Source organism: Spinacia oleracea, chromosome 4 (assembly GCF_020520425.1).
Source record: "Spinacia oleracea cultivar Varoflay chromosome 4, BTI_SOV_V1, whole genome shotgun sequence".
NCBI classification, from domain to species: domain Eukaryota; kingdom Viridiplantae; phylum Streptophyta; class Magnoliopsida; order Caryophyllales; family Amaranthaceae; genus Spinacia; species Spinacia oleracea.
Window position 1 is genome coordinate 85564859 of NC_079490.1, and position 17627 is coordinate 85582485.

General features: G+C 37.3%; 2 protein-coding genes and 1 long non-coding RNA gene across 3 annotated transcripts; 2 read left to right on the top strand and 1 right to left on the bottom strand.

Annotated features, from left to right (window-relative positions):
• The first annotated feature begins 410 nt into the window (after positions 1-410).
• On the top strand, positions 411-1580 carry LOC130459348 (uncharacterized). Its single transcript, XM_056826667.1, has 2 exons — positions 411-732; positions 1021-1580. Exon 2 carries the CDS (start codon positions 1022-1024, stop codon positions 1469-1471), a length of 450 nt encoding a protein of 149 aa, XP_056682645.1. The 5' UTR covers positions 411-732; position 1021; the 3' UTR covers positions 1472-1580.
• Positions 1581-1812: 232 nt separating this feature from the next.
• Positions 1813-7103, bottom strand: LOC130471677 (uncharacterized). The gene is made up of 5 exons (XM_056841933.1): positions 6617-7103; positions 3930-6093; positions 3699-3842; positions 2423-3289; positions 1813-2319 (listed from the first exon to the last, which is right to left on the bottom strand). The coding sequence occupies exons 1-5, from the start codon at positions 6694-6696 to the stop codon at positions 2047-2049; spliced, it is 3528 nt and encodes a 1175-aa protein (XP_056697911.1). The 5' UTR covers positions 6697-7103; the 3' UTR covers positions 1813-2046.
• A 503-nt stretch (positions 7104-7606) lies between these two features.
• On the top strand, positions 7607-11839 carry LOC110796391 (uncharacterized). Its single transcript, XR_008932417.1, has 2 exons — positions 7607-7878; positions 11144-11839. It is a non-coding gene; the product is annotated as an uncharacterized lncRNA (long non-coding RNA).
• The last annotated feature ends 5788 nt before the right edge of the window (positions 11840-17627 follow it).

Consider the following 17627-nt stretch of genomic DNA (forward strand, 5'->3'; position numbering starts at 1 on the left):
CCCTATGATGATCTATCATTTGCATTTGCATTGATGGGGAGTAGAATAATATCACTACTACAAAAACACCTTTATAAGTCGCCCTTTTAGAGTCGTCTCAAATTAATGCGCGACACCAAAACATTTAGAGTCCCATTTTATAAAACAGGCGACACATAAAGTTGCTAGCAGATATTCCAAAGTGACTAGCGTGTCGCCTGTGTTATAAAATCAGACCCTAAAAGTTGTGGTGTCTCACATTAGTAACAGGCGACACCTATTTCTTCTTAATTTTCATTTTAATATATTTTTTTAAATAAAATTAAATACTTTCAGTGTCGCCTGTGTTTAAAAATGAGACTTTAAAAGTTTTGGTGTCGACAATTAATAACAGGCGACACCTATTGTTTTTTTTTAAAAAATCAAAGGAAATTTTGTGCAACACTACCTTTAAGTTTGGACGTTTTGTGAATTACTACCTTATAAAAAAGTTTTTTAATTTTGCTACCTTATAAGTTTGTTTAGTTTGAGTAACACTACCTTGTAACAGTTTCTGTCAAATTCCTCCGTTTGTGGGCCCCACCTCCAACGGCTATATTCAACTACTTAACTCCCTTTCCCCCTTATTTAAACTTCCTGTAAAGTTTTATCAACCACATTCAACCAATTTTTCGGAAAAAAATCAAGAAATCTGGGTAATTTTTTTCTCAAAGCAAGATTCGCAATTTGGTTGAGGAATCGAGTAACCTAAAGGTGAGTGCATTAAATTCGTTCTTGTTCTTCAATTTCTGGGTTTATTTTTTCAATTTAGGGTTTTTGTTCTTGTTCAATTTTATTAAATTCGAATCCTTTTGATAAATTTAGCGTTTGAAACCTTTGAATTGTCATGTGAAAACAACTACATTGCAAAATTGGGTTCTTGAATTGACTAAAAATGTGGGTATTCGTGGTTTAAAATATCAATTTTGATCGTTATTTGCAATTTGGGGGTTTTTGATTGAGAAATCAAATACTAATAATTAGTTGTTTTAACTGTTGCAGGATGTCGAGTGGGTCTCCTTGTGCTTCAAAAAAATGTTATTGTGGCATTCCATCCAAGATGTTGACATCGTGGACAACTGATAACCCGGGGAGAAAATTCCTGACTTGTAAGTTCTCTGATGTACACACTGGTAGGAAAGGATGTGGTTGGTTTTATTGGGTTGATCCTGATGTTGTGGAGTGGCAAAGAGTCGTGACGAATGAACTGGTGGTGGAGAAGAGATTGCTGAAAACAGAGTTGAGGGTCATGATGACAGAATTGCAGAAGTTGGAGGATGACAAAGCCCTTCTTGTTGCTGCCAATGAGAGGCTTGAAAGGATATGCAATGGTGGAGTGGCTGGAATGAAGGGGACAAAGGATAAGGGCCAAGAAATTGCCCATTCTGTATTTTGGTTTGTTGTAGGATTAGTTGTTTGTTGTGTGTTGAAGTTTGTAATGAAGTTCCTCTAGTGTAAACGCGACAATGGAACGGGAAATTGGATTTCATGTAATGTAATGTAATGTTGTTGACATTAGTTGACTCTAATCATTTAATAATGGTAATTCTAGCTTATGACAATATCTTTTTGCATTAACTTGTGTTCGATTATTAGCTCCGTTTAATTGTGTACCGATTAAAACTTGGTTAGTATACGTGCTCGTTTCACCTGTCATTCACCACAGAGGATAAATCTATAAATTAGGTAAAGTCCTTGAAGTCAACGGGAGTCAACTTTGGTCCATTGACTTAGTTTAAATGGAGGACAAATTTTTCTCAAATGAACCACACCTGAACATCATATATTCATAACAACAATTCAACAAGTGAACAACAAGAACAACAACTTGTTAAACCTGCACTTAACTGAAACGAGCCACGCGTGAGCCGAGCTCGAACGTCAAATATAATTAAGGGGCAAATGAATCTTTACACAGTGTTCCAATGTAAACCTTGCACCTAATTAGAATTGTCATTGCCAAAATGTAACCTTGTTGCTAATTAGAAACCTTAACTACTTGTTCAAAGGAATTACAACCAACAATACTTAAATATGCCACACTGGTTTCTTTGTTGTCTGCAATTTGGGTCTGAGTTTTGGAGGGAGTGATGTTTGAGGCTGATGAGTTGATGTTTGGCTGGATGGACCTGGATGCTGACTTGCTGTCTGACCTGGTTGCTGACTTGAGGTCTGACTGAGTGGAGGAGGTTGATAACTCCCTGTCTGACTGGATTGAGGTGGAGCATTAAATGTCTGTTGCATGGTAGCTGCACTTGAGTTTTGTTGCTGTGGTTGAGTGACTGATTCAGCATTATACCTCTGCATACACAACAGAAACACATATTGTTAATGACAATAGAAACACAGAAACAGATTCAGCTCTAAACAACAGAAACAATGTAAATACATGACAAAAACTCACCCTTAAAACTCTTGCAGCCCTCTTGTTTCTGTCAGCAACAACCCATGGGTTCTTGGAGGGATCCCTCCCTGGTTCCTTGGGCTGAATAACACCAGGTGGATTATTGCACTTTCTCTTGTTGTGGCCTGGTTGTTTACAGTTTGAGCAGTTATTCGGCTTTTTCCCTCGCTTCACAAACCTCTCCTCAGCATCCTCACCTGCTTCTTTCTTTCTCTTATGTGACTTAGGCCTTCCTGGCATTTTCCTTAACAGTGGAGGCAAAGGTCGAGGCAAATCTGTTTTCTTCCACTGCTTCATCCCGGGCATTGGCTTGATATGAGGCGAGTAAGTTGCTAAGTATTTGGCCTTTGAGTAACACTCATGAACAAAATCTTCAGGCCTCCACCTCTTCTTCACAATACATGCATAAGCATGTGGACATGGTATTCCCGTTAACTCCCACCTAAAGCATGTGCATGTCAACTCCTTCAAATCTACCACATGCCTATCAAAAGCAGTTTCCACCTCCCACTCATCTAATCTAGAAGGACAGACTATACAATTCAAAGATGCTTCATAAACCCAAGCTAAAACCTTCTCAACAAATGGCATAAACCTCCCCTCATACTTTTGAATACCCTCCCACTTCTCAGCATTCCTTCTCATTACGTACCTCCTAATCCAATCTAGGCAGGTTATTATTGGTTTATCCCTAGCTTCCCTTATCACAGCATTAAATGTCTCACAAAGGTTGTTGAGCAACATGTTAGACCTAGAATTCGATCCAAATGCATGTCTACACCAATGAACAGGAGGTATGTCACTCAAGTAGTTATATGCATCCTCGTTTAGCTCTTTGATTTCAGCCATGTAAGAATCATGCCAATGCTATACATGTAACAAACAAAAACAAGGATGACATCAACAAACAATAACAAATGCTATACATTTATACATTTAGTGCGATTAAGTCCCGACTCGGGTACGTGTCCAAGTCACGATTCGGGAACGTGTCCAAGAAGCATGCTTTACTTTTCTACCCTAAACACACATGCTTTTAAAATAAAATCACAAGTGCAACCAAATTTAAGAATACGAGTCGATTTCTAAAATAAAATCACAAGTGCCGCCAAATCTAAGAATACGAGTAGATTTCTAACATGAAAGCCTAAATGCAAATAAATCTAAGAATACGAGTCGATTTCTAACATGAAAGCCTAAATGCAACTAAATCTAAGAATACGAGTCCATTTCTAACATGAAAGCCTAAATGCAACCAAGTTGAAGAATAGCAAACCTTAGTTGTTGATCTTGCTGCTGCCCAAAACAGGTCCTTATAGGCTGTGCCACTGAATTTATTCTTGAAGTTAGCCCATATGTGTCTAGCACAAAATCTGACCTCGGCTTTTGAACTCACAACAGATATAGCATCCAATAGTCCCTGAATTGAAACAATAAACAGAAACACAAGGTTAGTAAACCATCCAGAAACTGTACCTCATTGAACAAAAGAATAAAACTATATTACCTTTTGCCTATCAGACATAAGAGTCAATCCTTCTCCGTCATGGTGTCCTATGTCCTTCATCAGCAAATCAAGAAACCATGTCCAACTGTCAGCATTCTCAACTTCCACCACTGCCCAAGCTACGGGAAAAATATTGTTATTTCCATCTTTGCTCACAGCCACTAAGATCATTCCTAGATGAGCCCCTTTAAGGTGACAACCATCTACTCCAATCAGGGGCCTACATCCATTCTTAAAACCCACTTTGAGAGCCTCAAAACAGACGTACAATCTTTGAAAGAACGGAGTGGGGTTGTCTCTAATCTGGCATTGTACATAGGCTGAAGAACCAGGATTGTATTGAAGAATTGCATACCCATAGTCATACACAGCAGCATACTCATCTGCAGCATCCCCATACAGAATCAATTTGGCTCTAGCCCTAGCAAACCATGACTTGTAGTATCCAATATGTAGCCCCGTTTCCTTGTAAACCCTTTCCCTAAACTTAACAAGCCTCCAATATGGTTCTGACCTCCACTCCTCCAAATACTTCTCAGCTAACCACTCCGATGTGATTTTAGAACTTGAATGAACCACACCACAAGTATGCTTTAACCTTAAAGACTTGATCTGAAACGTTTCTTCCATCCTTAGTTTCTTCACATGAATCTTAAACCTACACTTATGTGGATCATCACACACACACTTTACAAGCTTTGCATGCTTTTTATCCCATGGACAACTACATCTATACCTACAATACACACTCACCCTCTTCCTTCCATTATGAAGAAGGTAGTAATCGTAGTGGTTCTCGATCGAATGATACCTTATCGCTTTCCTAACAGCATGAACACTCGGGAACTTTAAACCCAAACTGAGCACAATCTTTTTCTTGAAGTCTGACTCTGGATTAAAGGTAGGGTATGGATCTACTTCATCATCTGAACCACAAAGACTTCTAAGCTCCTCTGAATCATAATCCACCTCATGTTCTAGATCCACTTGTTCTTCCACCTCAGGTGCTAGATCCACTTGTTCTTCCACCTCAGGTGCTGCAACCTTATCTACCCTCTTATTTCCCCTCAACACAGTAGACAATGGCTCACAGAACAACTCATCCTCCTCTAGTTGTTTTCTGTCCTCTTCCCCTGGTTCAAACTCCACATCTAAATCTGAAAAGTCTGAATCACTTTCAGACCAATCACCAAACTCATCATTTTCAAATAAACAGTCCCCAGGATCCTTTTTCTTTCCTTTCCCCTTTTTCTTCCCTACTTTTCCTGCTTTTCCTTTGACCTTTTTCCCCTTCTGTGCTACACTCTTTCTCCTAGGGGTAGAGGTCTTCAAATCTGGACTAAGAAGAGGTGGGTTTGCAGGCAGAGGTGTTTTTGAAGGTTTTGTGGGAGTGGTGGTGGTATGAGGAGGGATTTCTGTTGGTTCTGTACTTGGAGTGTGAGGATCAACTGAAGATATATTTGAGGGAATAGGTTTAGGAACACTTGCTTTGACAGTGGCTGAAGCAATTGGCTTTTTTAATTGGGTTTTGTTGGGTTCTTTTACAGTGGATGGATTCTCACTTGGCCCTGTACCCTTTCCCATGTAAATCACATCAGGATCAAAACCAAGCCTTGGGCTTCTCCTAACTAGGGAAAACTTTGACTGAAGTGGTTCCATTTTCACTTGTTTTAGGGTCACTGTTGATGGGCCAGCAGGTTTGGTTGTAATGGGCTGGGTTAGTGTTCTTTGTGGCCCAGAAGGATTGCTTTGTGTAGCTTGTTTCAGTGGTCTTGGTGGTTTAAAGTTGGCAGTTTGGTAGGTAACAGATGGGCCAATAAAAGCTGGTTTGGATTCCTCAATAATGTACAAAATCACCCTGTTAGACCCATCTTTTGTCTCCAATAACCTCCCTATATCATCATGAGTGTGTATAATCTTCCTACCCTTAGTCAAATTCATCCCATGTAGCCTAAACCATACACTGAAATTCTCAATAATCCTCCCTATAGTTCCACTCATCCCTTTCATTACAAGCTCCCTCAAACTAAAAACAGTTAACTCATGCAACCACACTGTCAATCTAGTATACAACTTCCCACCAACATAATCAGTTTCCCCCTTATTGAAAACAAACTTTCCCCCCATCCATATTGCAAGATCAATGTAACCCAACTGCTCATTCCTACAATTTTAATTACCAAAAAAAATTAACTGCAAATCAACAGTGATTACAAAAAATTTAAAAAATCCCAAATCGAGTACATGTCCAAGTCCCGACTCGGGTACGTGTCCAAGTGTTCGACTTGGTTACACAACACGAACAAAAAAGTAACCACATGTAATCACTGTAAACTAATAAACTAATCAGTTATACTAATCTAATTTTTCCAATAATAAACAATTATTTCACAACACTAATCCAGAAACCCAATCCAGAAACCCTAGACATTAAAAAATTAGGGGTTTTTCAATTAAACAATCAATTAATCATTATTCACATTAAACAATCATTTAAACAATCATATTAAGGTTTCCAACAACATTAAACAATGAATTCGTGGATTTCAATGACAATAAAAAATTAGGGTTCTTGATTCAAAATTTCACAGTGCAATTAAAAAATTAGGGATTCCTAATTAAACAACTAATTAACCAATAATATCACATTAAACTACTAAAATCGCATTGTTTTAACTGTTTAATACCTGATTTGGGATCCACCTTGTCGGTTCGTTGGCATTATCCCCTTTCCCTTATCCTTTGGACCACTTCCTGTCGTTTTCATCTTTCCAAGATCTCCTTTTGGACCACTGCGCGTAATAAAGAGAAGAATCTCTTGACTTGAAGAAGATTCAGAAGTGTAGCATCATCAATTATGGCTTTAGGGTTTGTGGTTGAGATTGAAGGAGAGAAGAATAAATGTGAAGCAGAGGAAAAGAAAAATGACAGAGGAAAGAGAAAGGAGAAGATAGAAGTTGGTGGGAAAGCAAATGGGGGGACATAGGAGTAATTTCAATTATGAAAATGGAGGGAAACGTTGGAGGTGGGGCCCACAAACGGAGGAATTTGACAGAAACTGTTACAAGGTAGTGTTACTCAAACTAAACAAACTTATAAGGTAGCAAAATTAAAAAACTTTTTTATAAGGTAGTAATTCACAAAACGTCCAAACTTAAAGGTAGTGTTGCACAAAATTTCCAAAATCAAATGAAAACCTTTAGTGTCGCCTGTGATATGAAATGGGACTCTATAAGTGTTGGTGTCGCACATAAAACAGACGACACCTATCCCTCCTTAATTTTATTTCAATTTTTTTCTTAAAAAATGACGAATTTTTTTTTAGTGTGGCCTGTTAATACGAAATAATAAAACAAGCAACATTATATTAGCATTACTTGCGTCTATTACATTAGAAATAAAAATAAAAAATAAAATTGGGGGATTAAACCCAAAAAACTACTACCTCCGTTCCTAAATGATCTTTACGGTTACTATTTGCACGGTAATTAAGGAATTTTGGTGAACATGTGATGGTGGGGTAACAAATGGAAAATGAGTGGCTATAAATTGTCCACCAATGTGAGTGAGTGGAAACTAATATTAAAGTATTGTGAGTGGGTAAGTTATGGTGGGCCAAATAAGAGTAAAAATGGAATAAAGTAGAAGTGTAAAGAACTTTCAGGAACGGACTAAAACGGAAAGCGTAAAGAACTTTTAGGAAATGAAATATAGGTACGATGTACATAAACGAAAAAATCCTAGCCCCAATTCTAACGCAATCACACATTCACATTTCACACCAATATCCTCCCCCAAAACCTCTGGTAGTCCCGTGGTTCTCACAAGATCAATTCTCAAGATCAGTCATCCTCTCTAAAGATCATCTCGAACAAGGGATACTCTCGAGCAATTCATCATCGCGTGTCTACTGCTGGTTTTCCAATCTTTCCAACACAGCAAAAAAAAGGTAAGGGGTTTATTTGATTCGCAACTTCTGCATAATTGAAGTATTAATCTTAGCAATCTTAATTTTTTGTGTTGATGTTATTATTTTTGGTTTCTCATCAGATTAGGCGTTTTTTTATCTAAAAATTATTGAATTGATATGATTAAATTGGGTGTTTTCCATCAAAAAGTTATTCAATTGATATGATTAAATTGATATGTGATGGTTTCTTCCCTTGGTTTCTACTTGATTATGCAATCTGATTTCAATTCATCTCGTTCTACATTTCTGGAAGATTTCAAGCCGTCTTTGTAGCGTTTCAGTTTCTTACACTGTTGGGTTCTTTGGTTCATGGTATGTTGTTTTTGGGTGGTTTCTGGTTGTGGCTGTTTATGATCTGAAATTGTACTTTTTTTTCCTGATTTCCTTTGTTTATTGAACATGATTTACGGTTTCTTCGTATTTATGGGTTAGCTTCTTTGATTTCTTTTCCTTTTTTCTTTTTATGGGTTAGTTAGTGTTTGCATTTGAACTGGGTTCGTGATTGGTGAATGGTGATCATCGGACCTGTTTATTTGTCTTTTCGGATCATCTCTGTCTTGCATGGGTTCTACTATATTGTTTAATTTGTCTCTTCCTTTATCTTCTCTCAATTCTAGTACAATGTTTTTTGGAGTTTTTTTTGGTGTTTCATAGACTCATGTTCTATCAATTTCTGATTTTCCGTAAAGTCTTGGTATTAAAATTTCGATTTTTAGGGGTTTTTGGTGTTTTAAATTCCATCTTCTCCCAGTTTCTGATTTTCTAAGTGAAGGTATATATTTGAATTTCGATTTTTTTGGGGTTTTCGGTGTTTAGATCCGTATCTTCCCTGAATATATTTCTGAATTTCTAGGTGTAGGCGTTTAAATTTTGGTAACAACCTGCAAAATCGCTACCTTAGAACCTGAACCACCAAAAACTAGTAAAAATTCAAAATTGAAATACATGGACCTAGAAAATTCAGAGATTGAGAACATAAGAATCTGAAAAGATAAGAATCCCCCATGAAAAATCGAAATTGTAATGCCCTTTTAAAAAGCACAGTAACTGAAATTGCAAGTTTTTGCTGGAACTCTCAAAGGTACTCCCTCTTCTTTCTTCTCTCTCACTCTTTTAATAGGTTACAAATTCATCGTGTTTGATTTCTTTTGTTTGCCATTTGATCTGGATAATCAAGCTCTTGTAAGCAATTTTGTTGCATCGTTTTGTCAGTTTATTACATTAGAAATAGTTTGATCCCTGTGAAAATTCTATTTAGATTTTCCTGGTAGTTGTGTTTTATCAGCAACTTTTGATGATATGATCTTGGTTTAATTAATTTGACATCGTGTTTGCTGAAAGACCAAAGTTTACTTTACAGTGGGTCAACTGAAGAAGCAATTATGGTTTTTTTATTGTAAGTTTAGAATGTGACTATTGTAATAGTTGGTGGATTAAGAATAATGTGCATTGTGTTTTTATGATGTTGGGATTATAACCTTAACCTCATGGGAAATTACCCTTTGCTGATATGATGAGGTTATACATGGTCCTAAAACAATATCCCATTCTTCAACTTTATCAGCTGTTGATCTCGTGGTTGATTTTCAAGGGTGTTTTTGTAGTAGTGATTGTTGATGGCTGTCACTAATTTACTGCAGTCAGTCTTGAGGATAACGTCAGATAGGCCTCTATTCTTCGCCTCCTTTAATCCTGTCAAAAGAGCCATAGCTTCAGTCTGCTGCGCATTTTGAGCCAGTACCCTGCAACCTCCTTCACTCAAAGGACCTCACAAAATCATTATCCTAACCTCCTTACTCTTTACCAACTGATTGAGTTTTGCGTTTGAATAACAAAGACTCTAATTCAGTTCCTTACTACCTTCATCATGAAATATATGCTTTCTTAGGTAGTGCTCTAAATCTCTAATAGTCCAATACTCATTCAATTCCTAAGACTTGTAAAAATTGACTAAGACACTTCCCACATTCCCACTCCATGAATGATACCCACCAACTACCAAAAGTTTGACCTCTTTTTTAGTTTTTTTCCACTCACCTTATGGTAACATTGTAAAACAACTTAAGTGAAGTAGTTTAGTTACATGAAGCAACTCGTTCATGCCATTACAGGGAATCCAGCACAACCTCTTAACTGCATACCATCCACAAATTGACCATCATTATCCTATTTGTTTCGAAATGATTAGACCAAACCCGATCACAATGGTCCATAGACCCAGTTTCAACAGGTCCCTGGTTGATTTTAGTGATCTGCTTTGAGATGAAGGTTAAACTGTAAGATGTCTGATTGCAATGTTTTTTGCTTTTCACATAATCATATTAGTTGGTGGAAAGTAGGTGGTATAATCCCTTAACAAACATGGAAATTTTTCACATTTGCGTATGTAGCTTTCTGGCTGTCTTTTAACAGTTTCTAATCATTTTCGCAAACGAGTGAAAAATACATCAGGATCAACTAGCTGAACTGTCACCAGTTTTTAGATGTCTGATGGTGTACAAGAACTTGGATTAATTAAGGTAAGAAACTATAAATAAAGAATGTAAATATGCAAAATTGATCAATTAGATGATAATAATAACTGATGTATTTCATTAATCATCATCAAAGTACAAGCTAATGTTTAAGAATGTCAAACCTATGACATTGTGTTATACATGACCTTCACAATGTCACCTAAACTTTGAAATCCAAAACCCATTGAACATAATTGTCAAGGCTATTGCTACAACTACAAGCCTACAGGCTTCTGCTACATCTAACTACATAGGGTTGCTGCCTAAACAATTCCTCAAGTCATGGGACAAATGCTGGATAGAATATGAAGGTGTCTGAGTCGTATTTCCTTTAACACGGGAAACCAAATCTCCTCATACGACTGTGTTGGGTGGGCTTTAAAAGCCCGATGATTATATTCTTCACTAATGTCTCCTGAAGGTCGGTTGATTTTCCAGAAAAATTACCTTAACCTTCATCTCACAGTTTCAACTAACAGGTCCCTGGTTGATTTTAGTGATCTGGTGTATCTGTTCAGTTTCATGCCAGGTCCCTGGTTCAGTTTCTGAAAATGTTTACTGTGAATTGTTGCAAAAACTTGGGGGATAATAGCAAGCCTACAGAGTCCAATTCGCCTCCAGAGTTTATATGAATATCATAGATTTATTTGATATGGGTAGATAAGTGGTGATAATTTTCCTTTACACTCCATGCATGTTGATTTTAGTGATCTACTGTATCTGTTCAGTTTCAAGAGTCTTCAAGTGACTGATATATGCCACGCAAGTGATTTACCGTGTTTCAAGAGTCTACACCTAATAATACTTGGAACAATTTTTCTCATGTTTATGAGTTATCGGACTTGGCAAGCCAACAACAAAGGATCTCGAAAGTCTCTAAGATGGAAAGAAATTATAGTAAAATTTAATTAGTTTGCTTATTATTTTTATCGTAATTTATTCATATATATGTTATTCTTTAATTTAATGTGTATTATATTTGTATCTTAATTAGTGTTCTTCGAACCGGAAATGCTTGAATGTGGCTATTACGTCATGAAGTACATGTATCAAATAGTTTTACTTAGATTACAAAGTATTAGTAATGTGGAAGAGGTACGTGTACATGTATTTTTGTTATTATTTTATCTCAGTTGTTACTATATATGCGCTAGTTTTTATTTAAACTTTACTAATATAATACATTATTTTGTTGAAGGGCAGATATTTTCTCCAAACCCGTACACTCAAGAGGAGATCGATGATGTTCGAGAAAAATGGAGTAGATATTTTATTAATAGTTGTTTGTAGTCATTTTCTAGTTTTCGGAGATAGAAATTAAACTATAACAAATTGTAGGGTATTTTTTGGAATACAATTATTTACAATTGTTGAACCAACTTTCTTGTTTGAATTAATACAAAAACATTTTCGCAATTATACAATTCTCAGCTCTATTTATTATTGTTGTGAATTTATTACGTACGTAGAAATAATTTAATTTAGCGATAACAAAATAAAAAAAAAAACAAAAAACATAATACACACTTTAGGTGTCACCTCCTATAATTACATGCGACTCCTTATGGTTAATAAATATATTTTTTATTTAAAAAAATAATACTTTCGGTGTCGCCTTTTGGTATAATAGGCGACTCAAAATGGGTAAAAACGTTTAAAAAATAATTTGGAAAATACTTTTCGTGTCGCCTGTATCATTAAGAGGCGACTCTAAAGGTGATTAGCTTAATAAAAATAATTGTGCAAAACATCTTTCGTGTCGTCTCTTAGTTTATTAGGCGACTCGATTATTAACAAATTTAATAAAAATGTTTGAAAAATATTTTTTCGTGTCGCCTATAAACTTTAGAGGCGACTCGTATAATTAATAAAAATTTAAAAATAATTCCGGAAATTATTTTCCGTGTCGCCTATAGAGATTAGAGGCGACATTAAAAGTTAATTAATTCTTTTAAAATAATTAAAAAGTAGCTTTCGTGTCGCCTCTTATTATAATAGGCGACTCGAAATGATTAATTAATAAATTAATATTTTTGAAAAATATATCTTCAGTGTCGCCTCTTCCATAACAGGCGACATGTATAATAATATTCGTGTCGCCTCAAAGGGGCGACTCCAAAACACCAAAAAGTTTTAGAGTCCCTAGTTTCAGAGTCGCACCATAGGCGACACTAAGGCAATTTAGAGGCGACACGAAAAGGTGTTTTTGTAGTAGTGTATAGCAAGTTGGTAGATCGAAATCATGTGGCTTGGGATGATCGAGAGAGTTGCATGCTTTCGTATTTTGAACTATTTAATTATGTTTTAATTATGTTTGAAATTGTTGGACTTTTTATACTTCGGTTTTTGGGCCGTCATGGTTCCAAATTGTAAGAGACCTCGATATTTATTAATTAAGTTTTTAAAAGTCAATTGACATTAAATTCCGCTGCATAATTCTGGTACTAGCCTTAACCGTTATCACGGTGGCAGTAATACTTTAGTAATTCCTTTATTTTAAGTTGGAAAATGATTTTATAAAAGCAAGGAATTATTATAGGGTGTTACAAAGTGGTATTCAGGAGCTTAAGGCTACTTTGTAGTAAGTAATACTACAAAGTGGTATACTAGAGCATAGTTTCATTCCTTCTTTGTAGTAAGCAATACTACAAAGTGGTAATCGGAGACTAATGCGGAACTTTAGGATTTTTAAATATTATTTTCCTAAAGTCAAAACGTATTATTTTGAGTACTCCATATTTTAAAGGTCAAATATTAATTATTTTGGGTCGTTTGAAACGAGTTGAAAAGTTTAAGATTATTATTAAAATTAAGTTTTTTTATTCGAAATTTTTTCGAAATTTCCGAATTAATTTTTAATTTATTCGAACTTCTCTTTTTCGGATTTTTCTTTTATTAAAATTTCGAATTAATTTTATTTTATTTTATTATTTTTATTCGAATTTCTTGAATTTATTTTTATTTTTCTTATTTTCGGAATTTCTTTTAATTTAAATATCCGAAATTAATTTAATTAATTAATAATTCTTATTAATTTTCGATTTTAATTTAATTAATTTCAACTAAGTTAGGAGTTATTTCCTAATTAATTTCGAAAATTAATATTATTTTCAAGTGAGGAATGGGTAGACTAAGAAGGGCATATTAGTCTAAGAATGCATATTATGTGACAATGTGATCTATTAAGTGCCACGTATGTGTTCTAATCATGTTTTATCTTGCTTTATGTAATTAATTGCATCATACTTCATGTTGAGCATATACTTGTGCATTGAAATTGTATGGCTCCACGAACTATTTTTTGTATCCTTTTTGGGTTGGAATTTCTATGGGAACGCGTTAGTAAGACTTTTGAGTTGTGGATTTTCAGGAATTAAGGATGCTACCTTATAAGTTCACCAGTCTAGGATACTTAGAGAAGATGGATAATGAGACTCCTCGCATGTATGTTCAGAAGATCGTGTTTGCTTGCGACTATCTTGCTTCGACCAAGGATATGCCCCACCTTAGGAACAAAGATATGATGGCTAGTATGGTTATACATTGTTTGCCCCATAAGACCCCTTACATAGACCTCAAGAACAAGTTCAGTGACATGCATTTTAATGATGGTACCCCAAATTGGTACAAATATGGGACTAGTGATGGTAGGTGGAAGTATGATTCTGAGGTTCTTGCTACTATCTTAGAGGTTGCAGAGAATAGCTATGAGGATGGGAAGTACTCTGCGGGTCTAGGTATGTGTTAGGGGGGAAAATACCCTCTTGGTGACGTAGGCAAACGTGGCAAGCATTGCATACGTGGCTGCCAGCAAGGCACATGGTGGCACCGTTCGAACTTACTCTCAACTGCTGGGATCAAAACAGCCGTTGCAAGCCCTTAATGAAGCCGGCCTGCATTACGCATTTATTGTCTAATTATGTGCAATTAAGCACAAACGTTACACTTTTATTGTAAATGCCTATAAAATGGCTTAGTCTTGTCTATTTTAGACACACGATTTCTAAGCAACAAACCTACGATCATTCCATGCTATTACAACTTGCTCTCACCATTTTCAATTATCTAGCTCGATCGATTGTTAGCACCTTCATCAAGGCAAGCTCGTCTCTAAGTCGAATTTGCCCAAAACAATTTGGCGCCCACCGTGGGGCTGACAATCAAAAATAGCTTGATAATACTATTCCAATCACCATGGCCGGAAACGCTAGCTCATCCGACGACATTACTCGCCGCTTCGAAGCCATGGAGCAGCGCATCAACATCCTCCAAAAGGAGAATGAAGCATTGTGAAGGAAATAATGCCCTTGGTCCAAGTATGCATTCTATGTTAAGTCTAATAAATGCGGTTCAGTATTAATTAACAAGTTAATAATTCAGTGAGATCAAGTGAGCTGAATGCCTAGCTAGAGGCCGCTTCAGTTCAAGTGGAATTAATGATATTAATCCACAGCTTACTCTTGACTGAACCCGTAGGGTCACACAAATAGTACGTAAACGGATCAAGTATTTAATGGCATTAAATACTCCATCTATGAATATTCGGAACCGACGGATCTTGTTTTCAGTGGGAGCTAAGATCGTCACAGGCAAGAAATGAATACTCCGGAAACGATGATATTGCCGGAAACGGAAATATGGATCGTATCGGAAATATGAATATTATCCAAGTCGTAGATGTTGCCGGAAACGGAAACATGGTACGTATCGGAAAATATTATTGGAAATGGAAATATTACCAGAATCGGAAATATTGCCGGAAACGGAAATATTGTCAGAATCGGAAATATTACCGGAATCGGAAAATAATTCCGGAAACGGAAATATTAAATATTTGTTCGAAACGGAAATTAATTCCGGAATCGGAAATATTAAATATTGTTCGTATCGGAAATAAATTCCGGAACTGGAAATTTAATCGGAAGCGTATCGTACGAATTAGCATCGGACGAGGCCTGCCGGACGAAGGCCCAGCACGAAGCCGGGGCCATCGCCCAGCAAGCACGCGCGCGCCACAAGCCCAGCCAAGGCAGCGCCCAGGCCTACCACAAGGCAGGCCCAGCGCGCGCCAAGGCCACCGTTGCGTGGGCTGCTGCTCGCACGCGCATGGGCAGCCCTTGTGGCTGCCGTGTGTGTGTGAGTTTGTGCTCATGCGTGATTCCTAAATCTACAAGAGTCAGTGTATGATTAAATTTCTATTCCTAATTGGATAAATTAATTAAACAGAATTCATGTAGGATTCTAATTTCAATTAATTCGTATCCTACTAGGATTACGATTCCTTTTCCATAACTCTATAAATAAAGGCCTAGGGGTCATAATTTATACACAAGTTTCAAAGTATTCAAAAGTGAGTTTTTTGAGAGAAAATTAAAACACACATCTTGCTCATAAAGTGCCGAAATTTTCTAGTACCTTAAGGGCGATTCTAGTTGGTCAATCTTAAGGCGGATCCGGACGTGCTGTGGACTATCTACGGAGGGACGACACTTGGAGTCCTAAAGACTTGTTCTTGTTCGGTTCGGGCGCAGCTAGGGAGGGCACGCAACAAAGAGTATGCATCTAAATTATGCTATATGATTATGTGTAAATAATATGTTGTCCTGGGTTAATGGTTGTTTCCGCATGATCTATGTAATGTCATATGTATCATAACCTAACAGTGGTATCACGAGCCCCTTATTATTTTCATAATCTAAATTGAATGAACATGGTTAAATATTACAAATTTTCAAGAATTAAAAGGGGTGATTAATTTTCGTAATTGTTAATTAATTGCAAATTGCGTTTATTTAATTATACGTACGCAGTTTTTCGGCAGTTTCTTCGTTACTCATCCGAATTGAGTGATTTTTGTGTCAATTCCGCATGTAAAAGGCATTCTAAAATTTTGACAAAAATAGTTTTTTTCTGCCGAACCCAGAATTCTCAAATTCGAAGCCTAACTATGACTTTTCGAAGGTTTTAGTTTTTCGAATGCAAAATTTCGTAAATTTAAGATGTTAAATTAAATATTTGCGATTCTTGTTGATAAATCTTGAATTTTTGATTGACCTACTGCATATGTTTAACAAGTTTGAATGCCTAGTCTTGTTAATTATGCAATCTAATTTGTAATTATGATTAATTTGTTGAAAATTAGAATAATTTAGTATTAATTTGATTTTCATAATTAATTGTAATTTAATTAGAAACCTATGATTAAAAACCACCATAAAAATTGTAAATTTACGATAAATTTTAAATTTTTATGACCTAGACTTGAATCCATAACAATCGGAAATCAATTGGATAATAAATTTTCGATTTTTCGCCCTAAAATTATGAAATTAATAATATTTATTAATTTGTCATTAATTTTAAATATAAATTTTAAATTTTTATGCGATTCGTTAATATAACTTGCACGCACGAAGCAATGGACGCTTCGTGTTACCCTTAAGGGGTGTTGTATAATGCGGGCATGCGACGACGAGCAAGGGAGCTCGTCGCCCGTGCGGCACGAATGCAATGAGCAAGGCATAGTGCACGAGCACAAGGCAGCAGCCCTGCCTTGTGTCGTGTGCCACGAGCAATGAACGAATGGGCATGGGCGAAGAGCGAGCCAAGGCAGTGGCGTGTGGGCAGCAAGCGAGCTGCGCCACAACGCGCGCTGCCTCGCGCGCAGCGAGCGCAAGCTCGCGTGCCACGAGCGCTGCGCCCAGCATCACTCGCGCGCACAGCGCGCGATGTCGCGCGCCCAGCGAGCGATGTCGCGCGCCAGCGAGCGATGTCGCGCACCAGCGAGCGATGGCTCGCGCCAGCGAGCGATGTCGCGCCCCAGCGAGCGATGGCTCGCGCCAGCGAGCGATGGCTCGCGCGCGCAGCGAGCGATGTCGCGCGCCCAGCGAACGATGTCGCGCGCCCAGCGAGCGATGGCTCGCGCGCCCAGCGAGCGATGTCGCGCGCCCAGCGAGCGATGTCGCGCGCGCGCACTGCGAGCGATAGCTCGCGTGCGATGAGCGCTGGCGCGCGCAGCGAGCACAATGTGTGCGGAGGCTTGCGATAGGGAAGCAGCAGCTATGCGACGAGCGCATGGGCTGCGCGCACATGGCCAGCAATGGCTGTGTGCGTACGGTCCATGGGCGTGCAACGCGTAGGGTGTTTGCGTTACGATTAGATCGTTTTGAATGTTTAATTTGAAAATTTCAGTTCACGTAATTTTAATTAATT

What these genes read in the sequence shown, in the direction of transcription:
- LOC130459348 (XM_056826667.1), top strand. Translation starts at nt 1,022, where the DNA reads ATGTCGAGTGGGTCTCCTTGTGCTTCAAAAAAATGTTATTGTGGCATT.
- LOC130471677 (XM_056841933.1), bottom strand. Translation starts at nt 6,696, where the DNA reads ATGAAAACGACAGGAAGTGGTCCAAAGGATAAGGGAAAGGGGATAATG. An exon ending in CAAGGTGGATCCCAAATCAG is followed by an intron (nt 6,094 to 6,616) that starts GTATTAAACAGT and finishes TTAAAATTGTAG; the next exon opens with GAATGAGCAGTTGGGTTACA. An exon ending in TTATGTCTGATAGGCAAAAG is followed by an intron (nt 3,843 to 3,929) that starts GTAATATAGTTT and finishes GTTTCAATTCAG; the next exon opens with GGACTATTGGATGCTATATC.